General features: G+C 49.2%; 1 protein-coding gene across 1 annotated transcript; it reads left to right on the forward strand.

Annotated features, from left to right (window-relative positions):
* The first annotated feature begins 1,758 nt into the window (after positions 1–1,758).
* On the forward strand, positions 1,759–17,235 carry DNAJC27 (DnaJ heat shock protein family (Hsp40) member C27). The gene is made up of 7 exons (XM_045011407.1): positions 1,759–2,060; positions 5,939–6,021; positions 6,798–6,867; positions 7,943–8,107; positions 8,561–8,683; positions 9,168–9,328; positions 13,155–17,235. The coding sequence occupies exons 1-7, from the start codon at positions 1,974–1,976 to the stop codon at positions 13,285–13,287; spliced, it is 822 nt and encodes a 273-aa protein (XP_044867342.1). The 5' UTR covers positions 1,759–1,973; the 3' UTR covers positions 13,288–17,235.
* Positions 17,236–17,576: the final 341 nt, after the last annotated feature.

Here is a 17,576-nt window from a genome sequence, read left to right on the forward strand (position 1 = left end):
GAGCAACTGCCTGGAGGTCCTACTGAGAACAGCACATGCAGAGAGAAGTTGATAGAGCAGCAAATCTTCAGCTACCTGCACATTTCATGCAACCCACAGTCCCGGCTATCAGTCAGGACTGAAACTGCATGGATGGGTTTCCAAAATCTGGGATAGTTTGGGCCAGTCTCGGACTGTCGCCAGCTCTTTCCACATCTGACTCCTCAAATAGGGGTCTGTCATTGTCAAAATCAAATTGGATGCATGGGAACAAGCTGGGAAATCCTCCCTTCCTGCGGTGGTTGATACATGTTTTTTTCTTGAGCAGAGCAGTTCAGAGACATCAGCCACCAAGGCAGGAAAGAGAAGAGTCACTGACTTTCAGCAAAATAATACTAAAGAAACTAAACTCTTTGTGTCTGTAAGACTCCGTTAAATACTGGGAGAGTTTTTTGACTCTGTTTCAAAGGCCACATAAGTGTCTCTCATAAGAGAGTTGTGAAATTTTGTGTGTGTCACAAGTGGAAGAGAATAATAATCTTTTCCCTTCAAAAGAATGACACAGAAAAAAAATCCTTAAAGAATAAAAGAGCTGGACCATGGTTCATGTCTCAGCATAGCAGACTTCCAGCTCCCAGCACTAAGAATAGGAAATACGTACTGCCCAGACCACTCAGTGCTGCTCCTAACCATCTTAATGCTATTCAGTAAGCTGATTATTTGTCCACCTCTCATTCCTTTTAGCCAAGGAGCTCTAAGGCTACAATCCTGCCATGAGCTCAGCTTTGTAAACTCCAGTTTAGCCTCTCTTCACCCTGTATCCTTCGCTCTGTTTTACACATGAAAAAACACATCTCTGGGAAGTCATTTGCCCAAGATTTCACAGCAGGTTTATGTCAGAGCTGGGACTAGAACCCAGGAGTCCTGGCTCCATCCCCTTAATCGCATCATAGGATCATGCTGCCCCTGGAGCAGGGAAGAGAACCCAGGAGTCCTGGCTCCACCCCCTGCTCTCACCACTGCACCGCCCCTGGAGCAGGGAAGAGAACCCAGGAGTCCCGGCTCCACCTGCTGCTCTCACCACTGCACCGCCCCTGGAGCAGGGAAGAGAACCCAGGAGTCCTGGCTCTACCCGCTGCTCTCACCACTGCACAATGCCTGGAGCAGGGAAGAGAACCCAGGAGTCCTGGCTCCACCCCCTGCTCTCACCACTGCACCGCCCCTGGAGCAGGGAAGAGAACCCAGGAGTCCTGGCACCACCCCATGCTCTCACCACTGCACCGCCCCTGGAGCAGGGAAAAGTACCCAGGAGTCCTGGCACCACCCCCCTGCTCTCACCACTGCACCGCCCCTGGAGCAGGGAAGAGAACCCAGGAGTCCTGGCACCACCCCCCTGCTCTCACCACTGCACCGCCCCTGGAGCAGGGAAGAGAACCCAGGAGTCCTGGCACCACCCCCCTGCTCTCACCACTGCACCGCCCCTGGAGCAGGGAAGAGAACCCAGGAGTCCTGGCTCCACCCGCTGCTCTCACTGCTGGGCAGCGCTGCCCCTGGAGCAGGGCCTGGAGCCCAGGAGTCCCGCAGCCCGGTGCCCCGACCTTAGCCAGAACACTAGGCCCCGTGGACCCGCTGCCTTCACCCTCTCTAAACAACAGTGCAACGCCCCCTCCCCGCTCCGTTCGCCCTACATCAAAGTGTCAATAAAGTTATTGAAATTGAAAAAAAAAAGATAGAGGCCGCTTCACCTCTCGCGAGAACTGATCATCCCGCTCCAACGGTCGCTCTCGCGAAAGTGCGAGAGGACTAGGCGGAAGTCTCGCGCGATCTCCCTCTGCCCGCGAGAAGCGTGGGGGAAATCCCGGCTCGGCCTCAGCAGCATGGGAAGCGGTGGGTTTGAGGCGGTTGTTTCCCCTCCACTCAGGTGCAAAGCGGCAGCTTCCTGAGGCACTCCCGCCCCCCGCGTGTGTTTATGGGCAGATTCGTCTCTCCCGGGGATGGAGGCGAATCTGCCGAAGCGAAAAGAAACGCGCAAGTCGCTGAGGATCAAAGTCATCTCCATGGGCAACGCCGAGGTGGGCAAGGTGAGGAGCAGTGGCAGCTGGGGAGGGGATTGGCTCCGATGGGAGTGACTGACAAGCGGGCTGTTCAATCGGATGTCTTGCAGTCCGTTGGTCTGTGAGGGAGGCAGCGGATTGGTTGAAAAGTTCGACTGACGCGCCGGTGAGTCAATCGAGACCCTCCTAAATTGGCCGTAGGCTGGTGGAGGCGGGGCATGACCATTCCTTACCCGGGGGGGAGCTTCTGAGTGGTGGTTTACTGCTGGAGGGGGCGGGGTGCTGACTCTGGTTTTCATTGGACCAGAAGGCCGGGGACTGTTCCTTCTATGCCCCTCCCCCCCTCGTGGGCGGGGCGTCCTGACGTCTCTCTTGGCTTTCGGGCTCTGCTCTCCTGGTGCGGGGGGAGGGAGGGAGACTCTCCCTCGCTCAGAGCAGTACAGGGCCCATGACTCACATTCTGGTGCCCCCAGCGCTGGGCCCTGGGCAGGGAGCCGCGCCCGCCCGAGCGGACACCCCTGGGTGGGTGGGCGTCCTGGCCCCACCGGTGCCCTATTGCCAACTTCCAGCGATCAAAGATCACGAGTCGGACCCCCCCGAAATCATGAGATTGGCCCCCCAAATCACTGGATTTTTTTAAAGAAAAGATTTTCTCGGCCCGTCTCTTGCTGTTTGAACTGCCCGTGCCCAGGGTGGGCGCGTGGGACCGTGGGTGTCGCCCGTTCTCCCGCATGGACAGGCGATGCTGACTTTGGCCCCTGCCGCAGGAGCTCTCACTCCCACGTCTGCCCATCTCCTGCCCAGCAATGAATCCTGTTCTCTAGTCCCCCGTCAGTTCTGTCCCCACCCAACCCCCCTGACTTCAGTCCCCCAGCCCTCCTCATCACCACCCCATCAGTTCAGCCCTCCTACCCCATCGACCCCCACTGCCCTCAGTTCATCCGCCAGCACCTGCCCCCTCACCCCATTAGCCCCTGGCCATAGTTCAGCCCTCCCAGCCTCACCTCTGCTCCTCTTAGGATTCTTTACACGCCCCAGGCCTTGGGGCCTGCAGTCGGGTCCCCGCTCCTACTTCCCGGGCTGACAGCGGGAGCCTCACCCTCACAGTGGTTGGGGCTCCCGCTGTCAGCCCTCCATAGGTGGCTGTGGCACCCGCTGTCAGCCCCAGGGTAGACAGACGGCGAGTGGGCACTCCATGCACACACACCCCTCCCCCCCAGAGCAGGGGTTCCCAAACTCTTTTCCCCGGAGGCTCACTTGTGCAGCTGCAACAGGCATTGTGGCTCAGTATTAACACTGCCCACTGCAGCCGGGAGGGAGACTGAGGGGAACGGGGACTTGCCCAGGAGGGGGCCGTGACTAGAGCTGTTCAGGGGGTGGATGAACCTTTAAACTGTGCCCCCCCCCATCAGTGTATACAGTTTGATATTGGCCCCTTCCACCTCACCCACCAGGCAGGCATTGCCCATGAGGCATGAGCAGTATCATCCCTGGCTAGCGGACGAAGTGCGGCACCAAAGAGGAAAAGAACTGGCCCAGGACAATCCCAGTGGGTGACAAGGAATGGATCACTTAATGACATATTCTGTTCATTCCCTCTGGGGCACCTGGGGTTGGCCGCTGTCGTAAGACAGGATACTGGGCTAGATGGACCTTTGGTCTGACCCAGTATAGCTGTTCTTATGTTCAGTGTTGTGTGTTTGGAGGGAGGGGTTTATTTTACAGCATAAGTCTTGTGGCATTTGGTGTCTTTCCTAAATCCCCACCTTCTGGAGCCATGTGAAAACGTGAGAGTCCTCTTTTTTTCGCTGGAGATGCGACACTGGATAGGGAGGGTTCTGGATTACTACAGGTGTCTGCATGCTGGGGCTCGCCAACCAGCTTAGGGTCTAACTGAAGGAATTTTCCCCCAGGTCAGATTGACAGAAACCTGGGGGGTGGGGAGGGTTCGCCTTCCTCTGCAGCATGGGGCATGGGTCACTTGCTGGTTTAAAGTAAAGTAAAGGGTGGAGTCTCTGAAACTTTAAGTCAGGCCTGCACAACATACGGCCCACGGGGGCTCGCTCTGCGGCACAAGAAGCAGAGTAGGTAGAAACCTCTTTGATCTTTGAATTCGATTAAAGGCCTCATCCTAGGGACGTCGCTGGGTGGGGTGCAGCAAGGTTGTGTGGTCCCCTGCCAGGCACACCAAACAACCCATATGCCTTATCACGTTACCAGGATGCATTCTTTCTACCATAAGAACGACTGTACCGGGTCAGACCAAAGGTCCATCTAGCCCAGTATCCTGTCTTCTGACAGTGACCAATGCCAGGTGCCCCAGAGGGAGTGAACCTAACAGGCAATGATCAAGTGATCTCTCTCCTGCCATCCATCTCCATCCTCTGACAAACAGAGGCTAGGGACACCATTCCTTACCCATCCTGGCTAATAGCTATTTATGGACTTAATCACCATGAATTTATCCAGTTCTCTTTTAAATCCTGTTATAGTCCTAGCCTTCACAACCTCCTCAGGTAAGGAGTTCCACAAGTTGACTGTGCGCTGCGTGAAGAAGAACTTCCTTTTATTTGTTTTAAACCTGCTGCCTATTAATTTCATTTGGTGACCCCTAGTTCTTGTATTATGGGAATAAGTAAATAACTTTTCCTTCTCCACTTTCTCCACATCACTCATGATTTTATATACCTCTATCATATCCCACCCCCTTAGTCTCCTCTTTTCCAAGCTGAAGAGTCCTAGCCTCTTTAATCTTTCCTCATATGGGACCCTCTCCAAACCCCTAATCATTTTAATTGCCCTTCTCTGAACCTTTTCTAGTGCCAGTATATCTTTTTTGAGGTGAGGAGACCACATCTGTGCACAGTATTCGATACCATATCCCTTATGTGTGGTATCTCCAGTGCCCCATCTTGTCACCATCAAGTCAAATAGATTGTTGGATCTTTCTATCTCTGGGTTTTGCACAGCTGCCCATCACCAGAGCATCTGAGCGCCTTCCATGGAAAATAGATTGGCAATAGCAAAGCCCCTAGTGGGCTTCAGAGATGCCCTGGCTCTTCTGCCTTCTTAATGTATATAAACTCTGCTCACAATCAGGTATTTTATTTTAGTTGATTCGTTTGTTATGGGTCCCCACTCACCCTTCCAGGACAGTGACAGTGTCTTCACTTGTGCAAAGTGTCATCAATGCTCATGGTGCTGTATACCAATAATGTGGTCAATAATAATGTGAAAAGACACCTGCACATCTACCAACGTGATCTATGCTAGCCTGTGCCAGCAATGCCCCTCTGCTATGTACAGTGGCCAAACCGGACAGACTCTACGCAAAAGAATAAATGGACGCAAATCTGACATCAGGAATCATAACATTCAACAACCAGTGGGAGAACACTTCATCCTCTCTAACCACTCAGTGACAGACTTGAAGGTGGCAATTTTGCAACAAAAAAACTTCAAAAACAGACTCCAAAGAGAGACTGCTGAACTCTAATTAATATGCAAATTAGATACAATTAACTTAGGTTTAAACAGAGACTGGGAATGGTTGGGTCATTACACTAATTGAATGTTAAGTCCTCCTCACACCTTCTATGGGTCATCTCGATTATCACTTCAAAGGTTTTTTTTCTCCTGCTGATGATAGCTCATCTCAATTGATTGGCCTCTTACAGTTGGTATGGCTACTTCCACCTTTTCATGTTCTCTGTATGTATAAATATCTCCTGTCTGTGTGTTCCATTCTATGCATCCAAAGAAGTGAGCTGTAGCCCACGAAAGCTTATGCTGAAATAAATTTGTTAGTCCCTAAGGTGTCACGGGTACTCCTGTTCTTAATGTGAAACAACTTTCTCTGTGATATGGTGCGGACATGTTCATACTCGCCTCTCTTCTTGTTTTAGAGCTGTATCATAAAGCGGTACTGTGAAAAGAGGTTTGTTCCCAAATACCTAGCGACGATAGGAATCGACTATGGCGTCACCAAGTAAGTACCCTTTTCTAGCTACTTTTAGGGGAAACAATTGCAAGTGAAAAGCCATGTACCATGGTGGCTCTGTACATGTGCTAGGGCTCACCAATCAGTTCTGCATCTGACACTTACTGAAAAGAGCAGAAGTGAGTAAATGTAATATAAACTTGAGTGCTAGAGGGATCTTAAGAAAGAAGTCATGGCAACATGACATGATCTCTTACGTTCCTATATGTACCGTACTATTGCTATCTATGACCTTCAATGTGTATCATAAAATATACTGCACGTTCAGTGTGGCCAGGAAGATCTTATCTTCATCTGTTGACTATTGAGTGCTTTTTGATAGTAACATCACTGGCGTTTGAGGGCTTGAATTATATTATTGATTAGGTACGACCATCTTAAGATTGAGTGATCATTTCTTTTCAATGCTTTGCTCCCTTTCTGTTGTGTACAGAAATCAAGACGAGAGGGTCTCTTGTCCAGCTAAAGGTGCTGGAAAGAGAGCAAGAGGTCTGACTGGCCTTTGTCCCCCTTTGTTGACTGGCTACCATGCATGACAGTTATTCGCCCACACAAGACCCCCTCTTGTATTTTTTTATCAAGCTAAAGTAGGGCGGTAAAAATGCCGTGGTCTTGCTGATTTGGTGATATTTTCTCTCTGAAGAACGGGACACCGTCAGATGGGAACTCTCTGGGAATCTCGTTGGGAGGGAGTCAGCTCTTTCATTGGTTCATGCTGTGTGAGCATCAGACCCCTTCTGAATGCTTCTCATCTATCATTTCAGAGTGCAAATTAGAGATCGCGAGATTAAAGTGAACATCTTTGACATGGCTGGGCACCCCTTCTTCTATGAGGTAAGGGAGAAAGGGATTCTTCTCTGCAGCATGGTTAGGAATTAAATCAGTCTGTTCTGTCTCAGTGTGATTCTAGATTACTTCTGATCATATAGCTAGACATAAGCAGTAGGTAAGTGATGATAAGAGGCAGGTAGCAGAGAAGATCTGTAGGAAGCATAGATCAGCATAGTTGCAGCAGTTCGTACCCTGGCAGAGTGACTGCTTCGGGGGTTACAATTGTATTTCCTATATCCCCTGTTAAAGTGTTGTGCTGTGCAAGTGACATACTATGAATGAGCTCACACCGAGGGAGCAGATTGATAAATATTGCTGCTTAAGCACATTTCCAGATTGCCTGTAGCAGAAGTGTGGGTACCGACATCAATCCATAACCCTGCCCTCCGTCGCCTACCCAGCGCGTGCCGATCTGTAGTGGTGTAATGGAGGCAGCAGGGTGTAGTGGACGAAGAATGGGACTGGGAACCAGGAACTCCAGAATTTTAACCTTGGCAGGGCCCCTGACTCACTGTGTGATCTTGGGCAAATCCAGTTAGGGCCCGAGCACCCGTAGCTTACACTGACTGTAACTGAGGCTGTGGGTGCTCAGTACTTCTGAAAACGGGGTCCTAGGCCAGGTCGGCCTGGGAACCAAACATAAGTGGGTTCCCAAAAGTGCTTGACCTGAGTGACTTGCCCGAGGCCACAGAAGAGAGTCAGTGTCCAAGGTGACTACGTCCCAGGAATCTCTGGTGGCTCCTGGTACTGTGCTCATGGACCAGGCCTTGATCCTTCCCTGCCACAAATAACATTCCTGATCTGATTTATTACTTACACAGAGCCGTAAATGTGCAGGTACAGTGCCTTGCTGTGCAGGTTACAGATTCCCTGCCCTGAGGCACTTGCAGTCTAGACTAGTTTAACATGTAGAACCCACGCAGAGTGTGTTACGCATCCCCCTCTGTGCCTCATTCCCAGGGGATGTGAGTCACACAGAGCTTAGTTCTCTAGCTCTGGAGGGCCTTGGTCCTGTCACCAGTGTCAGCCGAGATGGCCTCCATCACACTCATTCTCACTCTTTTTTTGCCCTGGGTAGGTTCGCAACGAGTTTTACAAGGACACTCAGGGGGTGGTCCTAGTGTATGATGTTGGCCAGAAGGAGTCATTTGATGCACTGGATGGATGGATGGCTGAGATGAAGCAGGAGCTTGGACCTCATGGAAACATGGAAAACATTGTCTTCGTTGTCTGTGCCAACAAGGTAAACCATGCTATGATGAAGAGAAGAGCCAGGAATTCCTGGCTGCAGCATGTTGAGCAGCAACTGCTCTGAGCCCCTGGGAATGAATTCAGTGTGCAAAGTGGGTGTTGGAACTGGCTAAGAGGCTAATCTGTGCACTACACACTAGTCGCCATGTTTACAGGATTTCCCAGCACCCTGATCTTGGGTCTTGCAAGCAGATTCTGTTCATGATTTCAGAATCGTCATCTATTTCAATTCCCTCTCCTCCCGCTCAAGAAAATGTCGGCTTCCTCCCAAGGCTGTTCTGGGAAGTCTATCGCTGATGCCACAGTGAGATGTTAGAACAGGAGTCAGTGCCTTTGGGATCCAGGCAACTACAGCCCTCCAGGTAGCCCTGTTGCGACTGCTGTACCTGGATATGTAGGGTGTCTCCTTGCACCTGATTCCTTTTCTCTACTTTGTTGGGCTCAGATTGACTGCACCAAGCACCGCTGCGTGGATGAGAGCGAAGGGCGACTGTGGGCAGAAAGCCGGGGGTTTCTTTACTTTGAGACCTCAGCACAGACAGGAGAAGGAATCAATGAGATGTTCCAGGTAACTTGAAATGGCAGTGAAAAGGATGCAGGCCCCACATGTAACCTCCTTTTGCCAATAGAATGTTCATTAATTGCCGTGATCTATAGAATCTATTGACGGTTCATAATAAGGGCTGCATAATAAATCCACCTTTCTAGTCTGAGTCCAGCATATTGATAGCTCCTGTTTAGTAACAGCAATATTCAGAGAGAGGTTGATTTGGTTGCACGTCGAGGACTCCAGGCACACGGTTCCATAGCTGACAGAGAAGAGAGGCTTTTCTGCCAGATGTCGTAGCACAGTACTAGCCATGTACGATAGGTAGGAGTGTCTTCTCTGTTCTGGCAGGCAACAGAGCGCTTCTGTTACAGTGCTGCTTGTGTCAAGTTCTGCGGTTTGTGTCTGCTCTCTTAGAGCTTTGCGTGCATGCACTAAGAGTCAGCAAGCCCTTGTCACAACCTGTGTTTCAATATCCTCACAATGGCCTTATTGCCCATTGCAGACCTTCTATTCCGCAATTGTTGATCTGTGCGACAATGGTGGGAAACGCCCCACATCGAGCATGAGCGTTGGGTTCACCAAAGAGCAGGCGGACACCATTCGGAGGATCCGCAACAGCAAGGACAGTTGGGACATGTTGGGAGTCAAACCTGGAGCCACAAGGTAAAGGACGCTTCAACATTCTCCTAGTTGTCTTTGATTAACAGCTACTCCAGTTATAGATTTTATTTTATTTTTTTAAGGCCAGAAGGGACTCTTATGATCGTCTAGGCTGATTCCTGCAGAACACAGGCCAAAGCACCTCACCCTGTAATTTCTGCATCCAGCTTGTAACTTCTGTTTGAGCTAGAGCAGATCTTTAGAAAGACACTCAGGCTTCAAGTGATGGAGAATCCACCACAGACCTAGGGAATTCGTTTAGTTTGAACTTCCAAACATTGGATCCAACGCTTAAGCTTAATCTCTTCCCCATGTAGGTAGTTATAGGCCACCATGATCAAGTGGTCTTAACTTTCTCTTGGATAAACTAAATAGATTTGAGTTTCTGAAGTCTTTCGCTACAAGGCAGGTTTTCCAGATGTCATATCATTCTGGTAGCTCTCTTCTGAACCCCTTTCAGTTTTTCATCATCCTCTTTTAAGATGTGGACACCAGAGCTAGACACAGTATTCCAACACTGGTCTCACTAATGGCATGATCAGAGGTAATACCACCTCCTTTTCTTGCAAATCATCGATGAAGATACTGTATTGAATAGCTCTGGGGCAAGAACAGATCCCTGTGGGACCCCACGCAAAGCACCTCCCTAAAATGATTCCCCATTTACAATATTTTTTTGCAATGTACCAGTTAGTGTTTAACACATTTAATATGAGCTACATTGATTTTTTTTTAATTATTATTTTTTTTAGTGCTGATTTTTTTTTATCATAACGTCATGTGAGACTAGGTCAAATGACGTACAGAAGCCCAAGTGTATTATGTTAACAGTTACTGTATCAACCAAACTTGTAATCTCATCAAAAATGATAAGTTTATATACAACCTATTTTCCATAAAAGCGTGTTGATTTGGAATTAATGACGCTACTATTCTTTAATTAACAAGAAACCTGGTAAGAGTTTCCAGCTGGAGAGGGAAAGTGGTTTGATTGGGAACAGAACCTATTTGAACACCTCTATTGTACCTCTTATTTCTTCTGTGGCCTTGGGCAAACTGCTTAATCTCTCTCTGCCTCCATTTCCATGTCTATAAAACTGGAAGCGAAATACTTGCTTCACTAACATTTGTAAATCACTTCAAGCTCCTCCCATGGACTACACCTGGCCACCTTCGAAGTGCTAGGTAGCATTGTCCGTACTTTCCCCTGGGATGATGCAACGCTGGTCATCTAGATGGTGGATTTACCTGTGCAAAGTCCAACAATTGCAGCTGGTGCTAAGGACTTACACATCTTATAACACTAAACCCAGCAAGGCCGTTCCTGCCATTGCTACTGAGTAATACCAGCTTCGCTTGACTTGCCACATGTCAGATCAGAGTGAAGTAACCAGAAGACAGTGCGGTCCAGTGGTTTCGGGACTGGACTGGGGTTCAAGAGACCAGGCTTCTATTCCAGGCTTTGCCACTGGCCTGCTTTCCTGGCCACTTCACCTCTCTGAGCCTTCGTTTTCCCATCTGTTAAAATGGAGATAATTAGATTTGCCTCCATTGTCAAGTGCTTTGGATCTACGGACGAAAAAAGCACTATAACAGATACAAATCTTTTGACTGTGTGCAGCTGGCAAGTGTACAATCTGTTGTCCTTTCTCGGTACTTCTTTGTCCAGTTCAGTTTGTCTGACAGTAACACTTATGATCTCTCCAAGAGAGATGTTAAGATTTGTACAGATGAAGCATCATCTTTCCCTTGCCCTCTGGCTGTAGGGAAGATTTTGTACTGCCATAAAGCTGCTGTTTTCTCCACACACCTTGCAGGCAAGGACTTGGCATCACAATGCTTCTTTCTGTGCAAATTGCTGTTGTTGTGTTTTGTTTTTTTCCCAAAAGCTGCAAGACTTCCCCTGTCTTCCTAAAGATGGCTGACTGCTGGTTGGAAGTGATCATTAGCACCCATCCTACAGAGTGTTGCAAGTGATTAGAGCAGGGGATTGAAAATTTGGGATTCCTGGCTCCTGCTGAGTGACCTGGACAAATCAACTCACCTCTGTCTCAGTTCCCTATCTGAAATTCCCAGACTATCTACCCCAGAAGGGTGCTGGGAGGCTCAGCAGATGTTTGTAAAGCACTCTGAGATCTTCGCTGAAAGGTGCTGTACTAAAATGCAAAATGGATCATTTATTGTGCCCAAGAAGAGAACCTTACAGCTGCGCCATTATGCATTCAAGTTTCAAATGACCCCTCCAAGTTGCTTCTGCTCTGGCAAAGTTCAGGACCTGCCATCCGCCAGGCACCTTAGCCCCCTGCATACACTAGTAGCTGTGCAGCAGGGGAAGGCGGGTGCTCACGCCGACATACCAGGGCCAGGAGAAGCTGATGGTAAGGGAATTGCTGACTTCACTTGCTCCACAAGAGCCCTTCCCGCAACCTTAGTTCCTCCCTATCAGCTGACTGCTGTGAAGTGAGGTGACTAGGCACTTTGCTGTGAAGCTAAGTACGTGCAGTCACCCCTCCAACACACAAGACACAGTATCTTCTCTGCAGTATGCAAATAGGATGCAGCCCAAGGTTTGTGCACCACTGAATTCCAGGGGCCTGCACTGGCCCTCTACCTCAAGGTGAACTGAGCTTGCACAAAAACATCTGCACATGCTGCATATATAGTCTGAAATGGTCATAACTCTTAAATCAAACCCAGGTTCCTTCAAAGCCATCTGCTGCTTCTATGCAAGGTTTCAGAGGGGTAGCCATGTTAGTCTGTAGCAGCAAAAACAACGAGGAGTCCTTGTGGCACCTTAGAGACTAACAAAGTTATTTGGGCATAAGCTTTCGTGGGCTAGAACCCACTTCATCGGATGCATGGAGTGGAAAATACAGTAGGCAGATTATAACACACACACGTACGTACAGTACAGTAACTCCTCACTTAACGTTGTAGTTCTTTTCCTGAAAAATGCAACTTTAAGTGAAATGATGTTAAGTGAATCCAATTTCTCCATAAGAATTAATGTAAATAGGGGGGGTTAGGTTCCAGGGCAGCTTCCCCTACTCTGCAAGCACCAGGGGCCTGGGGCTCAATCCTCATCCCGCCCACTCCACCCCTTCCGCCAAGCCCACACTTTGAGTCCTCGCTCCTCCCCCCTCCCTCCTGCCTCCAAAATGCCGCAAGACAGCTGATTGCCGCGGGCAGGAGGCGGGGGGTGGAGGGGGAAGGCACTGATCCGCAGAGTCTGCTGGCGGGCAGGAGGCGCTGGGGGGAGGCGGCCGTAGGGAGGCTGCCAGCTGTGGAGAAAGCAGGCAGCCAAACAACGTAAGAGTGGTGCATTGCACAACTTTAAATGAGTATGTTCCCTACCTGATCAGCAACGTAACAACGAAATAACATCAAGCCGGACGATTTAAGTGCGGAGTTACTGTACATGAAAAGATGGGAGGGTCACTTCCTTGCCAAACTTCAGCTTGCAGAGCCCAGCTGGTCTGGCTGGAGGGCTGTTTGCAAACATCTGGGAAGAATGTATCTTTTCTTTCCACTTATCTTGTGCTGAGAAGCGGTCAGCATGCTTTTCCTAGCTTCCCGTCGTAATTTACTTTCAGGCACAGTCCAAGCCTGGAGAATTTCAGCCTGAAAGGGGAAAGGTTTGGAAATTTATGAGCAACTGCAAAGAGCCGGGAGTGGGGAAGGTTAGAATGGGAACAGCTCTGTGCCTCCACTGCTCTTCTCCCTGCAGGGAGTGAGGGCTGATGGGGGCCTCCTAACATGGCAGCTGAGAGCAGTACGTAAAGGGCTCTGGACGTCACCCTCTTGCTGATGATTGTCTCGTCTCTCATAGGGACGAGGTGAACAAAGCCTATCGGAAGCTGGCAGTGCTGCTCCATCCGGACAAGTGCGTGGCTCCCGGCAGTGAGGACGCCTTCAAAGCTGTCGTCAATGCGCGGACGGCGCTTCTCAAAAACATCAAGTAGAGGCCGGAGCCGGAAAGCCCACCCTGGTGGACCCCATGCCCACAGTTCCTGGAGAGCCAGTTGACCAGGGCAGCCCTCTCCTCCCCAGCACCTGGTACTGTCTTAGTGATGGAGACTAGGGGCCTCCTCCTGTTTCCACTAACTGCCGTTGGCCCTCGGTAGCTGCGTTTCACCATGTGCCAGTTTCTTGCTACGTTGAGAGCTGAGCAGAGGAGCAGTGTCCCGTGCACCCAGCCTTGAGCAAGTTCCTAACGGAGTCTGAGGCCCAGTGTCAGGGTTGGCGGAAGCAGGTGCAACGCCCCTGAAGCCAGTGGTGTTGCACTAGTTCTCACCAACAATGGATTTGGCCCCCATCTTGTTTCAGGTGAATTCTTGAATGCAGTTTCCCCGGCTAGGCACTACTGGCCTTTGAGGCTTCTCCTGAGATGAGTGGGAGGGGCTGGCTTTGAGCGCATCGTTGTGGCTGTTTATCCCAATGCTAAAAACAGCAAGAGCAATCTGGTCTACCCCAGCACAAACAAGTCCCGTGTGCTGTGGCCTGAATCGTCATCTTACAGCAGCGGCTCTGTGTTTGCTCTAGATTCAGAGGCAGGACGCCGGCAGAGGCAGCTACAAATACTTCTGAGGTTCAAGGAAACTCAGGTTATGGCCCCTGATTCCTTGAAACTAGTAGAGAATGTCAGTGACCTCTGTGTTAGACACATGGGATCAGGGGCTGACTTCTTGGTCACAACAGGACATAAGCCTGCCCATTTCCTAGCCTCTTAAGTAAGGGCCCGATATGGAACTTGGATGGGCAGTGAATTGTCCCTGGTGGGAGAGAACCCTTCTCCGGCCAGACTGGGAAGCACTATCGCTGGGGAGGGCAGGGCAGAGGAATGCAGCTTCTCGAATGTGGCTTGAGTGCAGAGGCCTTTGCTCTTTGTGCCTATGCCAAAAGCCCAGCGAATTCACTAAAGAGAGCACAGCGGGGATGAAATCAGGGACGTGAGTGTTTGTTTAAAACCAAACGCCACGCGCCTGTGGGTTGACTGTCTGCAGGGAGAGGCTGAGCGCAATGCACCAGGGAATCCTATGCCCTAAGATTTGACTTAAAACAATATTCACCCCTGGCGCACCTGAGCTTGCTCCAGATTCCTGTTTCAGCAGAGTGGGCCTGAAATGCTGAGCACCCTAAGCTCCGGTTGACTTCACAGGGAGCAGAGTGCTCAGCTTCCCTCAGGATCAAGCCCTCTCCTGTTTGGCACGTCTAGGAAATGGCCCTTGAGACTAAGTTATTTCATAGGGACGAGCCAATTCTATGTTTCCTCGTGTGCTAAGCAGTAACACCTGTCCTGAGTCTGCAGAAGTCAAAGGCAGTCTGACTTTCACAGCAAAAAGCTTAGTTATTTCTCTGTGTCTGAGCCAGGCTGCAGAAACTTCACTCCTGGAAATACTAAATCCAACAGGAGAGATGTGCCTGAGGAAAGATTAAGGATTAAATGGTGCTTAAACCTGCCTGGGGAGGAAAGGATGCAAGGAACTCTGTCATCCTCATCCCTCTGCGCCAGCATTGCTGCTCAAAAAGCAGGAACGATCTCTGTCCTTCTCCACTCTCAGATTGCAAGTTGCAGGGGGCTCGGGCACCAGCCCTGCATGGGTAGGGCTGCAGATCCGGAATCTGCTGCGGGCAGGCTGTGTTATTGGGAAGGGCACACTGCGCCCTTACAGGGTGTCGCTGCTGCCGCCCGTGTACAGCCACTCCCACCGCTCCCCGAAGGCAGGCTCAAGGCCACAGGCCAGCCCAGAAGAAACACTGCAGGATTTGCCCCATTCACTACGATCCTAGAGCCTGGGAGGCTTCCAGCTCTGTTGTCACTAAGCAGAGGCCAGATGTTCTTCCTGTGGTCACACCTGGATAATGATGGCTTGAATGTCCCTACGAATATGACAATCTCCCACCACAGGCTTTCTCTGGCTCGCTGAAATAACCTTAGCAGAGTGGGACACACAGGCTCTGCAGCTGCTTAAACCTCCCATCTGTGTCTCTGGCCCTCCACAGACTTGGCATGGTGCTGATTAAGATACCAGTGGGTACAAGCCCGTCCTGATGGGGTTGTTCAATGAACAGCGTGCCCCCACAGCCCTTGCACGAATGATGAGGAAACTGACACAGTGAGGAATTCTTTCAGGAAAATACAGGCCCAGGTTTTGTTGTGCACCTCTGGAAACAGAGCCCCTTCTTTTGGCACCCAAGCCTTGCACACTTTGTTCATTCCCTTTAAAATTCCTCCACTACAAATCTGCATGCAAGGAATGCAGCTTCCTAGGGGTTCCAGAGCAAATGGGGTTAGGACATTTGTGAGACTGGAGGTGCGTGCTTGTGTCTGTGACGGTGCTGGAAATAGCAATCATCTGTGGTCAGGCTTCTCCTAGGGGAGAGAAACCATTGCACTCATTTTATGATGGTGTGAAGGGAATGCTTTAGCTCCCACGAAATGTCCAGGGTGAGACTTCCAAGCCAAAAATGAGAGCACCACCCGTTGTACATTGATCCACCTGTGCACTTTAAACTTTGACACTGTATCATATGTTGTGTGGAGAGTAGGCTTTGCTTGTGGGTATATTTTCTCTCACTTCAAATAAGTCTCTCCCCCTGCTTAACCTGTTAGATTAGAAGGTCAGTCTTCTGACCATTGTGAATGTCGTGCAAGATAAAATTGCCATAAACCCGGGTGCAGCTTCTTTGTATTTTCACATGCTGTTTTCTTTGTCTTGCATATTGTGTTGCATTCTGGGCATCTCATTTAGTGAGAGTTCTCCTGACGTCATGACCTAATTCTTACAAGGCTGCTGTCAGTAGTTTAGGCTCAGAATTTGGCCATTGCGCTCTTCCTGAGAAACTATAGCCATGGTTTTTGCTGGAACCACACACAAAGCTGTGAGCTCCCCCTATGGGTCTGCAGCAGCTAATCAGCTTTCTCCCTTGCATTTCCATGGGTGCCATCTAGAAAAGGACAATCAGTAGGGGACAGAGGCTTGAAGCTATGAAAGTATTGAACAGTGGGAAATAAAAGCAAATTAAAGACAAAGTCCACACACGCATCCCCACAATAGTTTTCCATTCTTAAAATCCATTATTTCATGCAGTTGGTGCAATTCAAGACATCCCTTCCCTCTCACTTTCAAGGCAACCTTTCTCTCTCTCCCCTCAGTGCTGTCAAAGGCAATTTAAAGGTTGATTTGTTTGTTTTGTTTGTTTGGCTGTGAATTTCATAAGACTACATTATTTTGATCTACACCAGGTTTCTGATGCCAGATTGCAGGGAGATTGGGCGGGGGCGGGGGGGTGGGGGGAGAGAGATCTGCTGAGAAGCAGCTGTTATACCTCAGACATATAAATAATCATTTGCGACATTGCTCCATAAGGTTAACGTTTATTTTTAAATTTGCAACATTTCTTCTCTCTGAAAGCAAATTCAAATGTTACGGGCCAGATCCTGTGCTGGTGTTAAATCAACACTGGAGTATGTGGAGCTAGGTCAGTCTATATTCTTAAGCTCTTTGGACGCCTCCTCATCTCCCATGCTAAGGAAACCACGTGATTCTGGCTTCAAACCTAGTTCTCTGTGTATTTTCCAGGAAGGAAGGATAAATAATTCTGCTGCTGGGTGGTGCAATTCTAAGCCATAAAGGCCAACTTCTAGGAAGAGTCTTGTTAATGGCTGATTGTTGTTCAGAAATACTTCCTATGTTCAGGGATGCACTTACCCCTTCTGGTGTGTTGGATATATAAACTGTGAATGCACTGTGTTTTACTCTTATAAAAATACCTTTTATTCTACTGGTTGAATTTATGTCTGCTTTTGTTGTTTACTGGAAACACTGAAATGACCCTACGCATGCATGTCTTGTCTAGAAACTTGATGTACTTTTAAGCTGTGTATTTTTATAAAGCAAAACTGAATTTAAAACAAAAGAAGCACTGTGTATTTCTCCGACCCACTGTAAACTATCCTAGTGAGAAAGTTCTTTACTGTTCATGTTTGATTGCAGTTCAAATCACTTCTAACACCCCGCTTTTCTGCGCCACTGCTGAGCTGACACTGCCAGGTTTGATGGTGATAAATGTTTGCTAGGTCTAGCATAAAACTTAATACCGAATTTGGCTTTGTGGGCAACAGAGGGCTCTGAACAGAGGTCTCTACACTAGGGAGAGGCTAAATTCCCCTGTGCCTATAAATCTATGGTCTGAGCCTTCTTACATAAAGCTAAAGGAATAATATGTCTTTTGAACACTTACTTATTTT

This window comes from Mauremys mutica, chromosome 3, assembly GCF_020497125.1.
Source record: "Mauremys mutica isolate MM-2020 ecotype Southern chromosome 3, ASM2049712v1, whole genome shotgun sequence".
In the NCBI taxonomy this organism is placed as follows: domain Eukaryota; kingdom Metazoa; phylum Chordata; order Testudines; family Geoemydidae; genus Mauremys; species Mauremys mutica.